The 14,762-nt window shown below is 40.0% G+C and overlaps 1 protein-coding gene across 4 annotated transcripts in view; it reads left to right on the top strand.

Moving 5' to 3' along the window:
• The window catches only part of AGPAT3 (1-acylglycerol-3-phosphate O-acyltransferase 3), a 143,274-nt gene extending 128,916 nt beyond the window's left edge, over window positions 1-14,358 (top strand). For all 4 annotated transcript variants that reach the window (XM_074969313.1, XM_074969322.1, XM_074969294.1 and 1 more), the window contains 5 exons: window positions 3,873-4,026; window positions 4,513-4,615; window positions 8,350-8,425; window positions 10,708-10,906; window positions 11,605-14,358. In XM_074969313.1, the coding sequence (XP_074825414.1) occupies window positions 3,873-4,026; window positions 4,513-4,615; window positions 8,350-8,425; window positions 10,708-10,906; window positions 11,605-11,693 (621 nt within the window). In that variant the 3' untranslated portion in view covers window positions 11,694-14,358. The remainder of the gene's footprint in view (window positions 1-3,872; window positions 4,027-4,512; window positions 4,616-8,349; window positions 8,426-10,707; window positions 10,907-11,604) is intronic.
• The last annotated feature ends 404 nt before the right edge of the window (window positions 14,359-14,762 follow it).

The following is a 14,762-nucleotide window of genomic DNA, read 5'->3' as shown; positions in this document are numbered from 1 at the left end:
ACGGACAGTGAAGGAGGCAGAGAGTTGCGAGAAGAGAAGTTATTATGTTTAAGGTGCTAGACTGAAAACCAAGACAGCTGGGTTCTTCTATTCCTGGCACTGCCACAGATATCCCACATGATGTTTGACAAAGACTTTCATAATGCATAACCACGATGGTGTTAAATTAATGTTGCATTAATAATATTCATTATGGCATTTCCTAACCTTGGAGTACTTGAGTTTGCAACCTTAACATTCATGTAACGCAGCTTTTTTTGTATGAAGTATGTATATATACTAAAGAGAAAGATAGAGACACAACAGCACTGTTACATAACAGATGTACAGTGACTATAGCAAAATTGAGAGACTATCTTGGTTTCCACATTTTTAGCAGGACTTACTTTTCAAGCACATGGTGAACTACAGCAACTAAACATAATTTACTGCTGTTATATGTAGAATCAACGTCCCCTTTTTGGCTTTTATATGATGCAGAGATTTGTGTACACAGAAGTTAGGAATGCAGCAGTGCCACGCAGCTGAAATGAGGCCAAGAGAAGTGGGGAAATAGGTTCCAGCCACTCAGAATGGCCAAGAATCCAGAGTTCACCCCTGTGGCACCCAGAATAGGTACCTAGTGTTGTCTATTCCTATTAGTTTTGCTCCTGGCTTCATTTCCAAGAGGGGAAGATGTGGGGTGGCAGCCTGGGAGAATCAGATCTGTCTTCTCTGTATTGTGCTTTTTTTAAGTCGTGTAGTACAGGGTTTCAGCCTTTGTCAATAGGTGCCCAGAGTGGGGTCAAACAGGTGATGTAAGGGTGAGTCCATCCAGTTTCCCTCCACACCCCTCTCCCCCCCCCCAATGAAAATACTTAGATACTTCCGGATAATATATTTGCTTTCAAATGGGCACGTATGTCTTTGAATAGCTTTTCTCACTTGCGTACCAGCCCCTTGCATGCTCTGACTTTTCAGGATTTTTTTCCTGTAATGCTCTTTCAACTGTAGTCAGTAGTAGTATTAACTTTTTAGACCCATATGACCTTAAATTTGGTATCAGTACTTTCAAAGCTTTACTTTTACATTACCTGTATCAAAATCTGCTCTTCTCTACACAAGTGCACCTGCCACTGGCTCTCCCACCCTGGCTTAACCAGGAGGCCTTCAATGATCTGAAACTCAAAAAAGTGGAAACTAGGTCAAATTACAAAGGATGAATATAGACCAATGACACAAGTATGTAGGGACAAAATTAGAAAGGCCAAGGCACAAAACGAGATTAAACTAGCTAGAGACACAAAGGAAACATTCTACAAATACAAGAAAACATTCTACAAATACATTAGAAGCCAGAGGAAGACCAAGGGCAGGGTACATCCGTTACTCAATGAGGGGGGGGGGGAAATAATAACAACAGAAAATGTGGAAATGGCAGAAGTGCTAAATGACTTTTTTGTTTCAATTTTCACCAAAAAAGTTAAAAGCGGTTGGACGTCTAACATAGTGAATGCCAGTGAAAATGAGGTAGGATTAGAGGCTGAAATAGGGAAAGAAAAAGTTACAAATTAGTTAGACGAGTTATATGCCTTCAAGTCACCAGGGGCTGATGAAATGCATCCTAGAATACTCAAGGAGCTGACTGAGGAGATATCCGAGCCATTAGCAATTGTCTTTGGAAGTCATGGAAGATGGGAGAGATTCCAGAGGACTGGAAAAGGGCAAATATAGTGCCAGTCTATAAAAAGGGGAATAAGGTCAACGCGGATTACAGACCAGTCAGTTTAACTTCAGTTCCCGGACAGATAATGGAGCAAATAAGTAAGCAATCAATTTGCAAACACCTAGAAGATGATAAGGTGATAAGTAACTGTCAGGATGGATATGTCAAGAACAAATTATGTCAAACCAACCTAATAGCTTTCTTTAACAGGTTAACAAGCCTTGTGGAAAGTGGGGGAAGCAGTAGATGTGGTATATCTTGACTTTAGTAAGGCTTTGGCTACAATCTCGCATGACCTTCTCATAAACAAATGAGGGAAATACAACCTAGGTGGAGCTATTATAAGATGTGTGCATAAATGTTTGGAAAACCATTCCTAGAGAATAGTTAGCAGTGGTTCACAGTCAAGCTGGAGGGGCATATCAAGTGGGGTCCCGCAGGGATTGGTTCTGGCTCTGTTCATTATCTTCATCAATGATTTAGATAATGGCATAGAGAGTACACTTATGAAGTTTGCGGACAATACCAAGCTGGGAGGGGTTGCAAGTGCTTTGGAGGATATGTTTAAAATTCAAAATGATCTGGACAAATTGGAGAAATGGTCTGAAGTAAATAGGATAAAATTCAATAAGGACAAATACAAAGTACTCCACTTAGGAAGGAACAATCAGTTTCATACATACAAAATGGGAAATGACTGCCTAGGAAGGAGTATGGGATCTAGGGGTCATAGCGGACCACAAGCTAAATATGAGTCAACAGTGTAACACTGTTGCCAAAAAAAAAAAAAAAAAAAAAAAGCAAACATCATTCTGTGATGTAGTAGCAGGAGTGTTATAAGCAAGTCACAAGAAGTAATTCTTCCACTCTACTCTGCGCTGATTAGGCCTCAACTGGAGCATTGTGTCCAGTTCTGGGCACCACATTTCAGGAAAGATGTGGACAAATTTGAGAAAGTCCAGAGAAGAGCAACAAAAAAAAATTAAATGTCTAGAAAACATGACCTATGAGGCAAGATTGCAAAAAATTGGGTTTGTTTATTCTGGAGAAGAGAAGACTGAGAAGGGACATATGAAAGGTTGTTACAAGGAGGAGGGTGAAAAATTGTTCTCCTTAACCTGTGAGGATAGGACAAGAAGCAACGGGCTTAAATTGCAGCAGGGGCAGTTTAGGTTGGACATTAGGGAAAACTTCCTAACTTCAGGTTAGGCACTGGAATAAGTTGCTTGGGGAGGTTGTGGAATATCCATCGATGGAGATTTTTAAGAGCAGGTTAGACAAACACCTGTCAGGGATAGTCGAGATCAGAGGTTCTCAAACTGGGCATCGGGACCCCTCGGGGGGTTGCGAGTTTATTACATGGGTGTCGTGAGCTGTCAGTCTCTAACCCAAACCCCGTTTTGCCTCCAGCATTTATAATGGTGTTAAATATATAAAAAGGTGATTTTAATTTTTAAGGGGGGTTACACTCAGCAATCTTGCTATGTGGAAGGGGTCACCAGTGCAAAAGTTTGAGAACCACTGGTCTAGATTGTACTTAGTCCTGCCATGAGTGCTTGGGACTGGACTAGATGACTTCTCAAAGTCCCTTCCAGTCCTACCATTCTATGATCTACATCTTTGTGGTAGAAAAGAGAATTTCCTTATTTAGTATTGGAAATTGCTTGTTTCTTGTAGCTGAGCTGGAACTTGAAGCTGAAGTCATGTTCATGCATTTTTGAGTGTTCCTGTGACTTTTAAAGGAAGAAATATTTCAGCTGGAATTAAGCCAGGGGAGCAGGGGGGGAGAGAGAACGTGTGTGTGTGTATATATAACCTATTTGCTTAATTAGAAAATAAACTGATATCCAAAAAGATGCTTTAAATTTAAATGCATCTCTGAATATTTGCATGTGTGTTCCGCATTCTTTGAGACCAGGCTCTAATTAGCTGTGTTCTCAAAGCAGATACTGTACAGCAAAGTGCTGGTTGTAATTCTCAAATAATATGATCTGTTATATTCAATTATGCCACTGAAAAGTTGTAGGATGGCTCTGATGCGTGATAACTATAGAACAAAGGAGGAAATTGTGTGAGTCTGTCCATCCTGTAAGAGCTCCAAATCTGTACTACACAATAATTTCTTGTTAAGAAAAACCCTTGTTTTTCCTCTTGTTTTGTATGCTAGTTTCTCCTGTATTGTGAAGGAACTCGTTTTACAGAAACCAAGCATCGTATCAGCATGGAGGTGGCTGAATCCAAAGGGTTGCCTAAATTGAAATATCATCTGTTGCCCAGAACCAAAGGTTTCACCACTGCTGTCCAGTGTCTCAGGGGAACAGGTATGGGTAGCAGTTTGTTCTAAACCTTACTAGTAATGTGTGTTATTATGTATCATAGTTCAGTATATTCATTGCATTCAGTGAGTAGGTGATAATACAGAGTCAGTATGGCCCTTGGATGACATCAAGATTAAGCTGAAGCACTAGACTCCATTTTCTAAACAATCTTTAAAATGTATTAATTTTTTCTAGTTTAATTTGCAAAAATTAATACTTTCCATCTTTAAAGTGGCAATATACAAACATTGCATAATTATTCAGCTCTCACTCCACTCCTGTGAGGTGTATGCATATACTCTGCCATAGCTTAGATTGTTAAGGAGGCCATCTGGGTAAATAAAACCTATGGGTTTTGAAATGTTTTGCCAACTGGTATTATTAAAGCAATGTTTGCGTCAGGCTTTGTTTCTGTTTAAAGCTTGAACAGCAGCAACCTCGATGCTTTGGATGCTGAGGTTAACAGCTATATTTTCTTTCTTTCGACAGTTTCAGCAGTGTACGATGTAACACTAAACTTCAGAGGAAACAAGAACCCATCTTTATTAGGAATCCTTTATGGAAAGAAATATGAAGCAGATATGTGTGTAAGGTGAGCATATAATGATGGAAGTGAGACATACAAGGTTTGTGTTTGGATACTGTGTCCCCAAAACTGGTAGGAAAATGTCATTCATCACTGCATCCCTTGAGGATGTTCCTTTGCATGCCCTGAGGATCTTCCCATTTCCCTGTCATTCAAACTAGTCTCACTTAAAAGAGCCCATGTCACAGCCATCACCTGTCAGGCCAGAAGGAGACTAGGTCGAAATTTCAAGAGTGGGCATGACTACTCCTATAATCTGGCATTCACCTGCGCCCTCCAGAATCAGGAAAATGACACTAATCATGCCCTCCCTGCCGTGTGGTGTTAAAGTCCTGCCCAAAACGAGCAGTCTCTCATAATGGATTGTGTAGATCTGCATAGTATGATCATTCCTCTCTTTTCTTATGTGACTTTGATTAGTACTGAATTCACAATATTAATCCTGAATGAATTCACACCGAAAAATGGTAAGACAAAAACACCCTATCGCCTGTGGGCAAACACTTCGCACAAAAGGGTCACGCCTTTTGGACAGATCAGACCTCTCAGTCCTCATCCTCAAAGGAAATCTGCACATCACCTTCAAAGGATGAGCCTGGGAACTTAAATTCGTTACTCTAATAGACACTAAAATCCATGGATGCAACAGACGTGCTCGTTGTTTTGTGGCCCTTTACAACAATTTGTAACACATCCTGCTGCCTACTAATCCTCCATTGTCCTATGATTGCAGACTTATTGATTGCCCACTTCATTTTAAGTAGTCTCCTACAAGATGTGTGAACCCTTAACACTTAACAATCTGTCCCTCCTTGTATTTAGCTTAGACTCTCTAGTTTCTTTCTCCAGACCCAAAGAAGAGCTCTGTGATGCTCAAAAGCTTGTCCCGTCCAACAACAGAAGTTGGTCCAGTAAAAGATATTACCTCACCCACCTTGTCTTCTCATATCCTGGGACCAGTGGCTACAATAACACTGCAAATATTTTAAATATCAACATTGTTAATTGTCATCATTAGCATCTGAGTTAACACTGATTGAAATAAATGAAGACAGTCAGTCCTCACAGCTGTTGTTTCAGGCCCTCTGCTAACTTGACAGGTGTCTCTGTGTCTGTTACCTTCAGCTTTGAAGGTTTTCTTCGCAACTGAAACAATTCCTTTTATTCCTTTTCTTTAAAAAACTCAAAGTTGAGACTCTGAACAACAACTGAGAGGTCTGTCCACTCTCTTCCCCACCTCTTATCCTTGTGTTCCCTACGCTTTGTGAAACGCTACCTTACTCTGATAGAGAGATTGCTGTTGAATAACCAGAGGTATTTCTTTTTCTCCCCGGGGTATTGGGCACTGCCGTGGAGTGTGTTGCCAAGCTACTGACCAAGTTTATTCTTCTTTTTGATACAAGGGGTTGTGTGTTGTATTGAATCCTATTGAGGAGAACTTCTTGGGAGTCTCACCTAGACCTTCAGCATTGAGAGGTAGCAGCAACAATTTAGCAAAATGTAGAGCAAGAGCTGCCAGCCTAGAAGCAGGAGAAACACTAGCTGTAGTTGGGGAGGAACTTCCATTCCAATCCTGTTCTCAGGTGCTTATGTAACTTCCCCGAAAATTACCTCTCAGCTGACATTCCCCATGCTTGTTGAGAGCCCAGAGTGGAGAGGGACTGGAAACCTGGAACAATTCCATTTGACCATTTTGGGAATTATCCAGGGACGGAGAAGGGAAAGGCATGCATTCAGAAATGCCTTCAGGAAATTTTTCAGAAATCTTTTTCAGTTGGATAACTCAAACTGTTTTCACTTTAATTCTTAACGCTTGCCACGTACATATTCCCAATGAGGAGTGTGTGCTTTGCTAAGTGGAGAAACAAGTTACAAACCAAGTAACAGTGCACTGCACATGTGCTGAGTATGATTTCCCTAGACAATTGTAAGTGCCCAAAGCATGGCAAAGTAGATATGAGTAAGTATGCACAAGCAAATATCTGGATATTTGTGCACTGAAACAATGGCTTCATCCACTTAATATCTTCTGCTTTGCTAAATGAGATGTGAGTTGGTGTGGCTTGGTGGTGCTAAAGGAAAGATGAAAACCAGTGGCTGTCAGTCAACCTTACAGAAGAGTCTGGGGTATTAGTGCTAGGTGAGCTTTCCTGACTAATTGTGCCCAGTTACTAACCTAACTTCTGAATTGTTCAGTCTGCTCTGATTTTAGACATATATATTTATTTGTGGGGTGAATGTGCCTTCTCAAGACACTTGACTGTGCTAGAACCTGCCTTGTTTAAAGTTGCTTGTGGGCATGGGAGGTTAATCGCAACTGGAAATACAATTTTTCTGGTGATGGGAACTTCTTACAATGCTGCAATGAGCAAGTACAAAACTGAATCTAATTTTTCCAGACGTTATGGTGAGCTCACTGGTAGGATGTAGCTAGCATACATTTCCCTGTCGCAGGCTGTATGTTTCTCTCCTTTTACTGCAAACTGAACACATGTGGCACCCTTAATGAGTCTGCAGACTTGGCTTAGGTCAAAGAAAGGAAGCCATGTGAGCTCAGGTTTTGAGCATAAGGTGTACGCTGTCCTCTGCACAGAGAGGAGTGGCCAAGCCTGTTTGCACACTTTGCTGGTCTTCATTCATAATGGACTCCAGAGAATTGAAATAATCCTCCTAAATCATCAAAATGGTCTTGCTGTGAGTACCCTCTAGTGGCGATTTCAGTGCAGTGATGACTTTGGAAGAGAGCTTTCAGCAAATGATGCTTTTTATTAATGGTGCAATCTTTCTTTATAAAGCTATTATCAAAAACTAAATATTATGTTAGTGATTAAACGGTCTAGAATGTGTTGAACGTGTCTTTCAGAGCACTGGGAAACACTTTTTCCCCCCCTCCAATGTGTATTTTACAGATTATTGTACTATGTGTATTAACTGCTGACCTGGTCATTGGCCATCTCACTGATCTTTTTTTTTCCCCACCAGTGTCTTTTCTGTTTGCCCAGAGGATCACGGAGTCGGATTATTATCATCCCTCCAAAAGATGCTACATAACTAGGGATGAGTGAACCTTGCAGGTTTCGACTTTGCAAATTGAACCTTGCAAAGAGTCTATACATTGCAAAGCAAGAAGGCTGGCTCTGCAGTGGGAAGTAATTTGAAAGCTGGAGACTGATTGCTGGAAGGGCAGAGTGATTGAGAGGACAGTAAAATAGGAGGGAAATGAGTAGATTGTCACTAGAAGTGGGATATGAAGAGAAGACGGTTTCAATAGAGCTGGTCACAATTTTCCAAATTTTGATTTTTCAAGTAAAAAAAGATTATTTTTTTCACTATGAAAATGTTTGTGAATAATTTTCCAGTTTGTTGACCAGCTCTAGTCGTCAAAATGTGAACTAGATCTTACTTGAATTCAACCATTGATAACGTCATTCCGGCTGCAGTAATACTTGAATAGAAAATATGTGTCTTTCTGAGGGAGACAGAAGTTGGTAGCAAACAGCTGTATATTCTGCTGTTTCATGAATGCAAATTTCTAAGTGGGAACTGGAGGTGTGGTTTCTATTAAAAGCTGTCTGATTCTTATTTGCATTTCATGACTTTGGTAATTCCAAAACTTCTGATAGTTTTTGCTATATATTGAATTGCAGCTCTTCATTTGAAAAGATCTAAAGTAAAATAAATATCTGGATTTTCTTTTAAGACTCTTTTTTTTTTTTTTTTAAATCTCTTTAATAAACCAGGAGATTTCCTCTTGAAGATATCCCTGTAGATGAAAAGGAAGCTGCAAACTGGCTTCATAAACTGTACCAGGAGAAGGTAAATGACTTTTTTCTCTTTCAGATCTGCCATAAAGTAACGTTCTAAGGAGCAGCATGTCAAGAGCTGAGCAATGCACACTCAACTCGTGCAGGGAGAGAGGAAATGGGAGCACTATTTGTAACTTGGCAGCTATTCCTTAGATTCATTTAAGGAGCAGTGTTGGCAGGCTTTGAAGGGAGCCCCATCCATTCCTCCTTGACCACAGAATGGTGGCTGTGGTTTGAGGGGAAACATTGTGGGATACTGCACAGACATAGAAGACACCCCCCCCACACACACACACACACAGCTACCCTTGGGGGTGACCATACGTAACCTGGTCTCTTTTGCTATGTCCTTCGGGTTTGGGGTATTTTTCATATATTTTTAAATGCTTTTGTTCCACCTATGGACGTTTCTAGGAGCTATAGATGCATGATAATTCTAAACCAGAGGTGGTCATTCATTTTGAACACATTTAGCAGAGTGGGGCTCTAGACTGCAACTTTTGCAGAGCTAGTCTTTGTTCTCTTCTGCCTATTCCTCTGTCTCTGTCCACTTGCCTGCCGGATCTCTGCTGCAATTTCTGACGTGATGCAGGCAGGTCCGTTAGTTTGCTGTCAGAGCACATAGGTAGTGCATTCTCCGGGTGCTCAAAAGTTTTCTTTCAACTCTTTTTCCTAGATGGTAAATTTCTTGACCACAGATTTAATAGAGCTGCAGGGATGGGGAGAGAACTGTACATAAAGTTTGCCATGTGCTTGTATAGATTGGACTTGTGTACATCAGTACATCTGTTTTGAAATGCATATCTTGATTTTTATTTTTTGTGTGTGCTGTTTCTGGCACGGAAGGTAGAAGAGCACAGAAACCCTGACACTTCTGAGATTTTTTTCTGCCTTGGTGACCTGTACTGCAATATTTCCAAACCTTCACTTGACCTGTAGGCAGGCAACAAATTGTTCATAAGGTTCTTGGCGTTCTTCTCCCAAGTTTCACTTTTGTTCATTATAACCGTATTTATTGTAGATCCTAAAAATACTCAAAACAATTGGGGCAAGGGGACTGAGAATTGTTCACAAAGAATATTAGTTGTTGTCCGCCCCTCTTGTATCCTGGATGTCGATGTGTCAAACAGACTTAAGAGTCATTTGAAAATTATGAAAATACCCCATGAAATTTCCCACTTTGGTAGCTGAGCGTTGATGCACATTTTTAGTTTTTGCTTTTCCATTTGTGTCACCCTCTTTGCTGTCGAGTAAGTATAGAGTTAAGCAGGGAAAGCAGATAGCACACCCTTTCACTTCACTTGGACAGAATGCTGCCCCAGTTGAGGATCTGATGTTGGCTGTACCTCCATTCAACACTGGAGTCAAATTTTATTAGAGGATTTTTTTTTTCATAAATTGATCTCAGTGGGTTTAGAAAAGCCACTGTAACTGTGGAATTCCTAAAGTGCTGTCTTTGTACTAAAGGATTTATTATTAAGAGGGAATGTCTTGAGCTCATCTTTTTTTGGTAAAGTCAATGGAGGCTAAAATAGCGATAGGTTAAATAAATGACTTTTTATTCTATATGCAGCTTATAAATCATTGTCTTAAATCTGTCTCAGTGTCTTAAACTGAGAAAAATAATGTGGATACAGTAACCATTTGTCTGATTTTTCTCAGTACCCACTTTTCTAAAGCCTTATTTCAGGGCGTATTGCTTTCTGAAATTCTATGGTTCTGGCTACAGGATTGAGCCTTCCTGTGAAGAATCAAGCCCCAGTATCTTCAGGTTGCAAGGACCCTGCTGGTCAGCTTGTGCTTTGTCTCACTCTGTTAGCTCCAGAAGGAGCACTTTTCTGCTGCACCTCCTATAGATGGTTCCTGACTCTCTGGTAATAAAAACAGGAAGAAGGAGCAATAGAGAAGCAACCAGCTCAGGACTGGAAAGTGTCTGAGTAGTTCTCAGGGCTAAAGCTTCTCTGAAGTCTGAACACACTGACAGCTGGGGGTGGCGTGTAGAGAGGTGGAAAGAGACTGACAGTATTTGATTTCTGTTTGTTTACGTTTGTTTATTTTTAAATAATGTTCAAAATGTTTGTTTATAGTATTAACTGATGGTTATTGCAGCATAACAGAATGCCAGACAGACCACAGAAAATACAAATTCCTCTCACAGACTCTAATAATGCTTGCCACAGATGTGGGCCTTTATGGCATCATGGAATTCTACAGTCTTGGAACTATTCATGCAAAAACTAACATTCCTGAATTAGGAACATTCTTTTTTCCCCCTACCCCTCTCTCTCCCAGGATGCTTTACAAGAGATGTATAACCAGGAAGGCATATTTCCCGGCCAACAGTTTAGACCTCCTAGAAGACCATGGACTCTGCTAAACTTCCTCTTCTGGGCTACTGTCCTGCTCTCTCCTCTCTTCACATTTGGTTTTGGAATTTTTGCAAGTGGATCACCCCTTCTTATCCTTGCATTCCTGGGGTTTGTTGGAGCAGGTAATGAAAATTATTGAGAAGAGGGAGATGATGCCAAAGCACAATATAATACAATAGTGGCCATTACCTGTTATAAATTCTGTGTATGATTACTATTACTGATACTTCCAGAAAGTTGTTATTTTGGATGAAAATTCAGGACAAGTTACGTAGGTTTCCATTTTTGCATAGAAAAACAATTATTTCAAAAGCCTGAATTTCAAACAGGTTAGTCTCTTATTTCTTAAGTTATACTTAATGTGCTAATTAATATTCACACAGTAGCCCCTTCATGAGGGGTGAAGCATATTCGCTGGGTAATGTGAAGAAGTTTGCAGTGATGTTCCCCATACTGACTGAGTATGTTCTGTGGTTAACTGAAGACTTCAGCTTCCAGAGCTATCAGTACAGCTTCTTTTAAAAAATGTGCACTAGTTACACTTTTATTGATTCTTAAAATCTGGACTGCCCTATGGTTTAATGATTTAGCACATGTACTTGATCCAAAGTGTCAGTCAATGGAAGCTGCATACACAGATTGGAGGCAGTGTCTGGCCCGGAGTCACTACTGATTGCTGAGTCTGTGACCTCTGTATCCAATCCCTATGGCCCATCTAGCATCAAAGAGTGTCTGTCTGAGAGAGAGAGAGAGACAGAGACAGGGTTTTATGATTATATCAGTTGTAATGCACCTCCAATTTCTGTATTCTATTTTAAAGCTTCCTTTGGAGTTCGTAGACTGATAGGAGTAACCGAAATAGAAAAAGGCTCCAGCTATGGCAACCAAGAATTCAAGAAAAAGGAATAACTCACAGCTGCAAGCAGAGCACATATAACCAGACTATGGTATCAAATTAACTTCATTAAAAAACACTTAGAAACTATCTTTTTCTTATTAACTGATGACTAATATTAATGAATAATACTTGAGCCAAGAATGAAGAAATTGGAAGAATCAAGAGGAGAGAAAACATCAGCTTTCTGTCTGTTTAAGGACCATGGTATTCAAACTTGGGGTGAAAATCTGGGCTAAAAAATGGTAACTTTTTCCTTTGTTTGTGGAGGGGCCGAGAAATATTGGACACATCTGTTTCTGCAGATGACCAGTCACACTGGTTTATCCTTCAAGAATCTGAAACTCACTTTGCAACAGGAGCCATTGAATGTTTCCTCTTGCTAAAGTCAATTTAATATTGGTTTTTCCCAGCATCCGTGCTGAGTGCGCTCCAGGAAACACAACCCATTTTAAATTCACTGACAGTAGTTCCTTGGGTGAAAGCCATTTGGAAAGGCCATTTTATCATGACTACAGACAAAATCCCATTTGTGTACATTTTATTGCAGGCACTTTTTATTTTCAGGCAACATCGTAGAACTTCTGTACCACAAGAAAATGGATAATGGAATTTTGATGGAAGTGGTACCTTATTGATAAGCACATACTGTACATCAGATTCACAGTTTAAAGGCTTCCCCCCCTACCTGTTGGTCAATGCTCAGTTAAAGCTCAACACGCCACTTTGGTGGTTTGAGCACTGATTGCCCTGTTTTGTACTTAACATGCCTTGGATCCATTTTGCTTTGCTTTTTTTTAAGTGAATAGTAAGCCCTGAGATTTGGTCCAGTGTAAAGAAGGCTGTTTACTCAGTTGTACTGACGTTTCTTCCTTATATCTGTTAATGTTTCTCATCACTGAAGTCCCACTCCACTGGTTGTCCCCTGCAGCAGTCTACTGAGAAAATCAGCATAAACCAGCACAGCAGTCCTGGAAAGGATTTTTCTTTATCTGCAGCAACACTAAAAAGAAAGGGTGCAATTAGTGTCTCTAGTGCAGTGATACTCGGTGGTTCAGGAGTCAGATTAGCGATCAGCATTACCCAAAAGAGTCACAGTAGTGCGAATTCATGGTTTCATTTACTATAGTACTATATATTCATATTGAAACAGTATGACAGGCGAAATATTTAGTGTGTGTGTTTGTGTGTGTATGTATTATTCTCACAGCAAAATGATTGACCAAGTATTATTTTATCAACTACAATTGGTTAATGACATAGTAAAAGCATCCTGATTGGTTACTAACTAAATCACACAGTGTTTTAATATCATGTGCTGCAAAGAGCCGCAGGAGACAGCCTGATGTCACTGCTCTAATGTTTAGGGGTCAAATCCTGGCCTCACTGAAGACAATAGAAGTTTTCCCATTGACTTCAGTGGAACCAGATTCCACCCTGCATGTTCCGAGCTGTACAGTGGTCTGTGCTGCTTTTCTTAGCTGGCTATGTTAGGACACTGATATGAGATATATCGCTAGATGAGCCATGTTGTTAGAGGTGGAAACACTAGATGGGTGTTGAGGTATCTTCTGGGGGTTTTAATATCTACAATTCTGATCACTTAGCCTTTGGGCTTATTGTTGAAAACTGGACATCGGAACCTTGGCTGTGCCAGTCTCTTTCCAAATGCACATTGTAAGGCTGTGCAGCGTGCTCTTGTATGTGTGTGTAGATGGGTATTCATAAATATGAGGAAACTGCTTATATCGTCAAGTTTAAAGGCCAAATTCTGCACTCGGCTACACTCCAGAGTAGGCAGTGGAATGTGTTGCCCAAGTATAACTCAGGGCAGAATTTGACACTAAAGGTTAAAATGATGTTGTGTTAACGGTCATCCTCTCATCTTAACCCAAACTCTGTTTGAATATTTATTTCAGTTCTGTGAAGGCCAGATCTCGTTAAAACACTGATTTATTTTTTCTTTGCTGTGGTAGCCAAAGGTAAAAGTGTAATATTTTACCTTCTTTTCATACTCCCGCTAACCTCTTCCCTCACAGATATTTGCCCATAAGGATTTTCTTTTTAACTTCCAGTTTTAGAATCGTTTAATAGCTTACTGAAATGCTGCATTTTGGGTTGTTCATCATTACTTTCTCATGCACCTGACTGTTCATTTGGGGTCTTTTTTAATGAGAGAATTTTCAGATTGTCTCACGGCATCCATGTCTTTTGTTAGATCCATCCCCAGTTAAGCATTGCGCTCTCAGCCCCTGTGTTAGTATGCCATGCTTCCTAAGGGAAAAAAGGGTGCACAATTCTTAACTTCAGTGAAAGTTGAACACCGGCTTCGGAGGGGCAGAATACGGCCATGACTGTGTGTTTTCTTACCAGACATTTTTTGCACTCTTTTTAAACAGTTAGAATTCTGAATGCTGATAAAGCAAAATCCCTGGTTTTCTTTGATGTTTTCTAACCAGAGGAGCCAAACAGGTGGACTTGCTATTTTTTTATTTTTATTTGGGTAATGGCTATAACTCTTGCTTGTTAGGAAGACTTAACAGATGCTGTATACTTGCTTTCTGAAGATGATGTTCAACATATTTAAATTGCACTTGCTTTGGTAACAAGAGCAAAGCAGGAAGACCACTGGTTATACTTTACAGTTACCTGTGAGCAGGGGCCTTGGTACTGGTAGACACTGCCAGATTTTAACAAATATTTCCCTTTTCTTAGTGGTGGGAGGGAGGGGTTGGGCACTAGGCAGAGGAAAAGATTAAAAATCCCTTCTTTTTATAGAGGTCTTGTCTCCTCTTAGTGCATGCAACTCCTAATTAGAGTTTGGGATTAGTGCATGTACATCAAGGGGAGAATAAGCACATGTTTAATGTATTTTCTTTTCTTATCATAACATATTGGTTGTGCTCTGTTTTGAAAGTGTAGTAAATATATTATCATTTGCTTAATTTTTACTATTCTAAGCAGACATATTGGTAACAATTTGGAAAACTGAATTGTACAACAGTGCACAGTACACTGCGCAAATAGTGCAAGAATATTTTCATTTGGAACTTTTGTCTCTTCAGATAGGGTTTTTTTTTTAA

The sequence above is a fragment of the Natator depressus genome, chromosome 1 (assembly GCF_965152275.1).
Source record: "Natator depressus isolate rNatDep1 chromosome 1, rNatDep2.hap1, whole genome shotgun sequence".
In the NCBI taxonomy this organism is placed as follows: domain Eukaryota; kingdom Metazoa; phylum Chordata; order Testudines; family Cheloniidae; genus Natator; species Natator depressus.
Note: the sequence above shows the minus strand (reverse complement) of the source record. Positions and strands in the feature narration are given on the sequence as shown.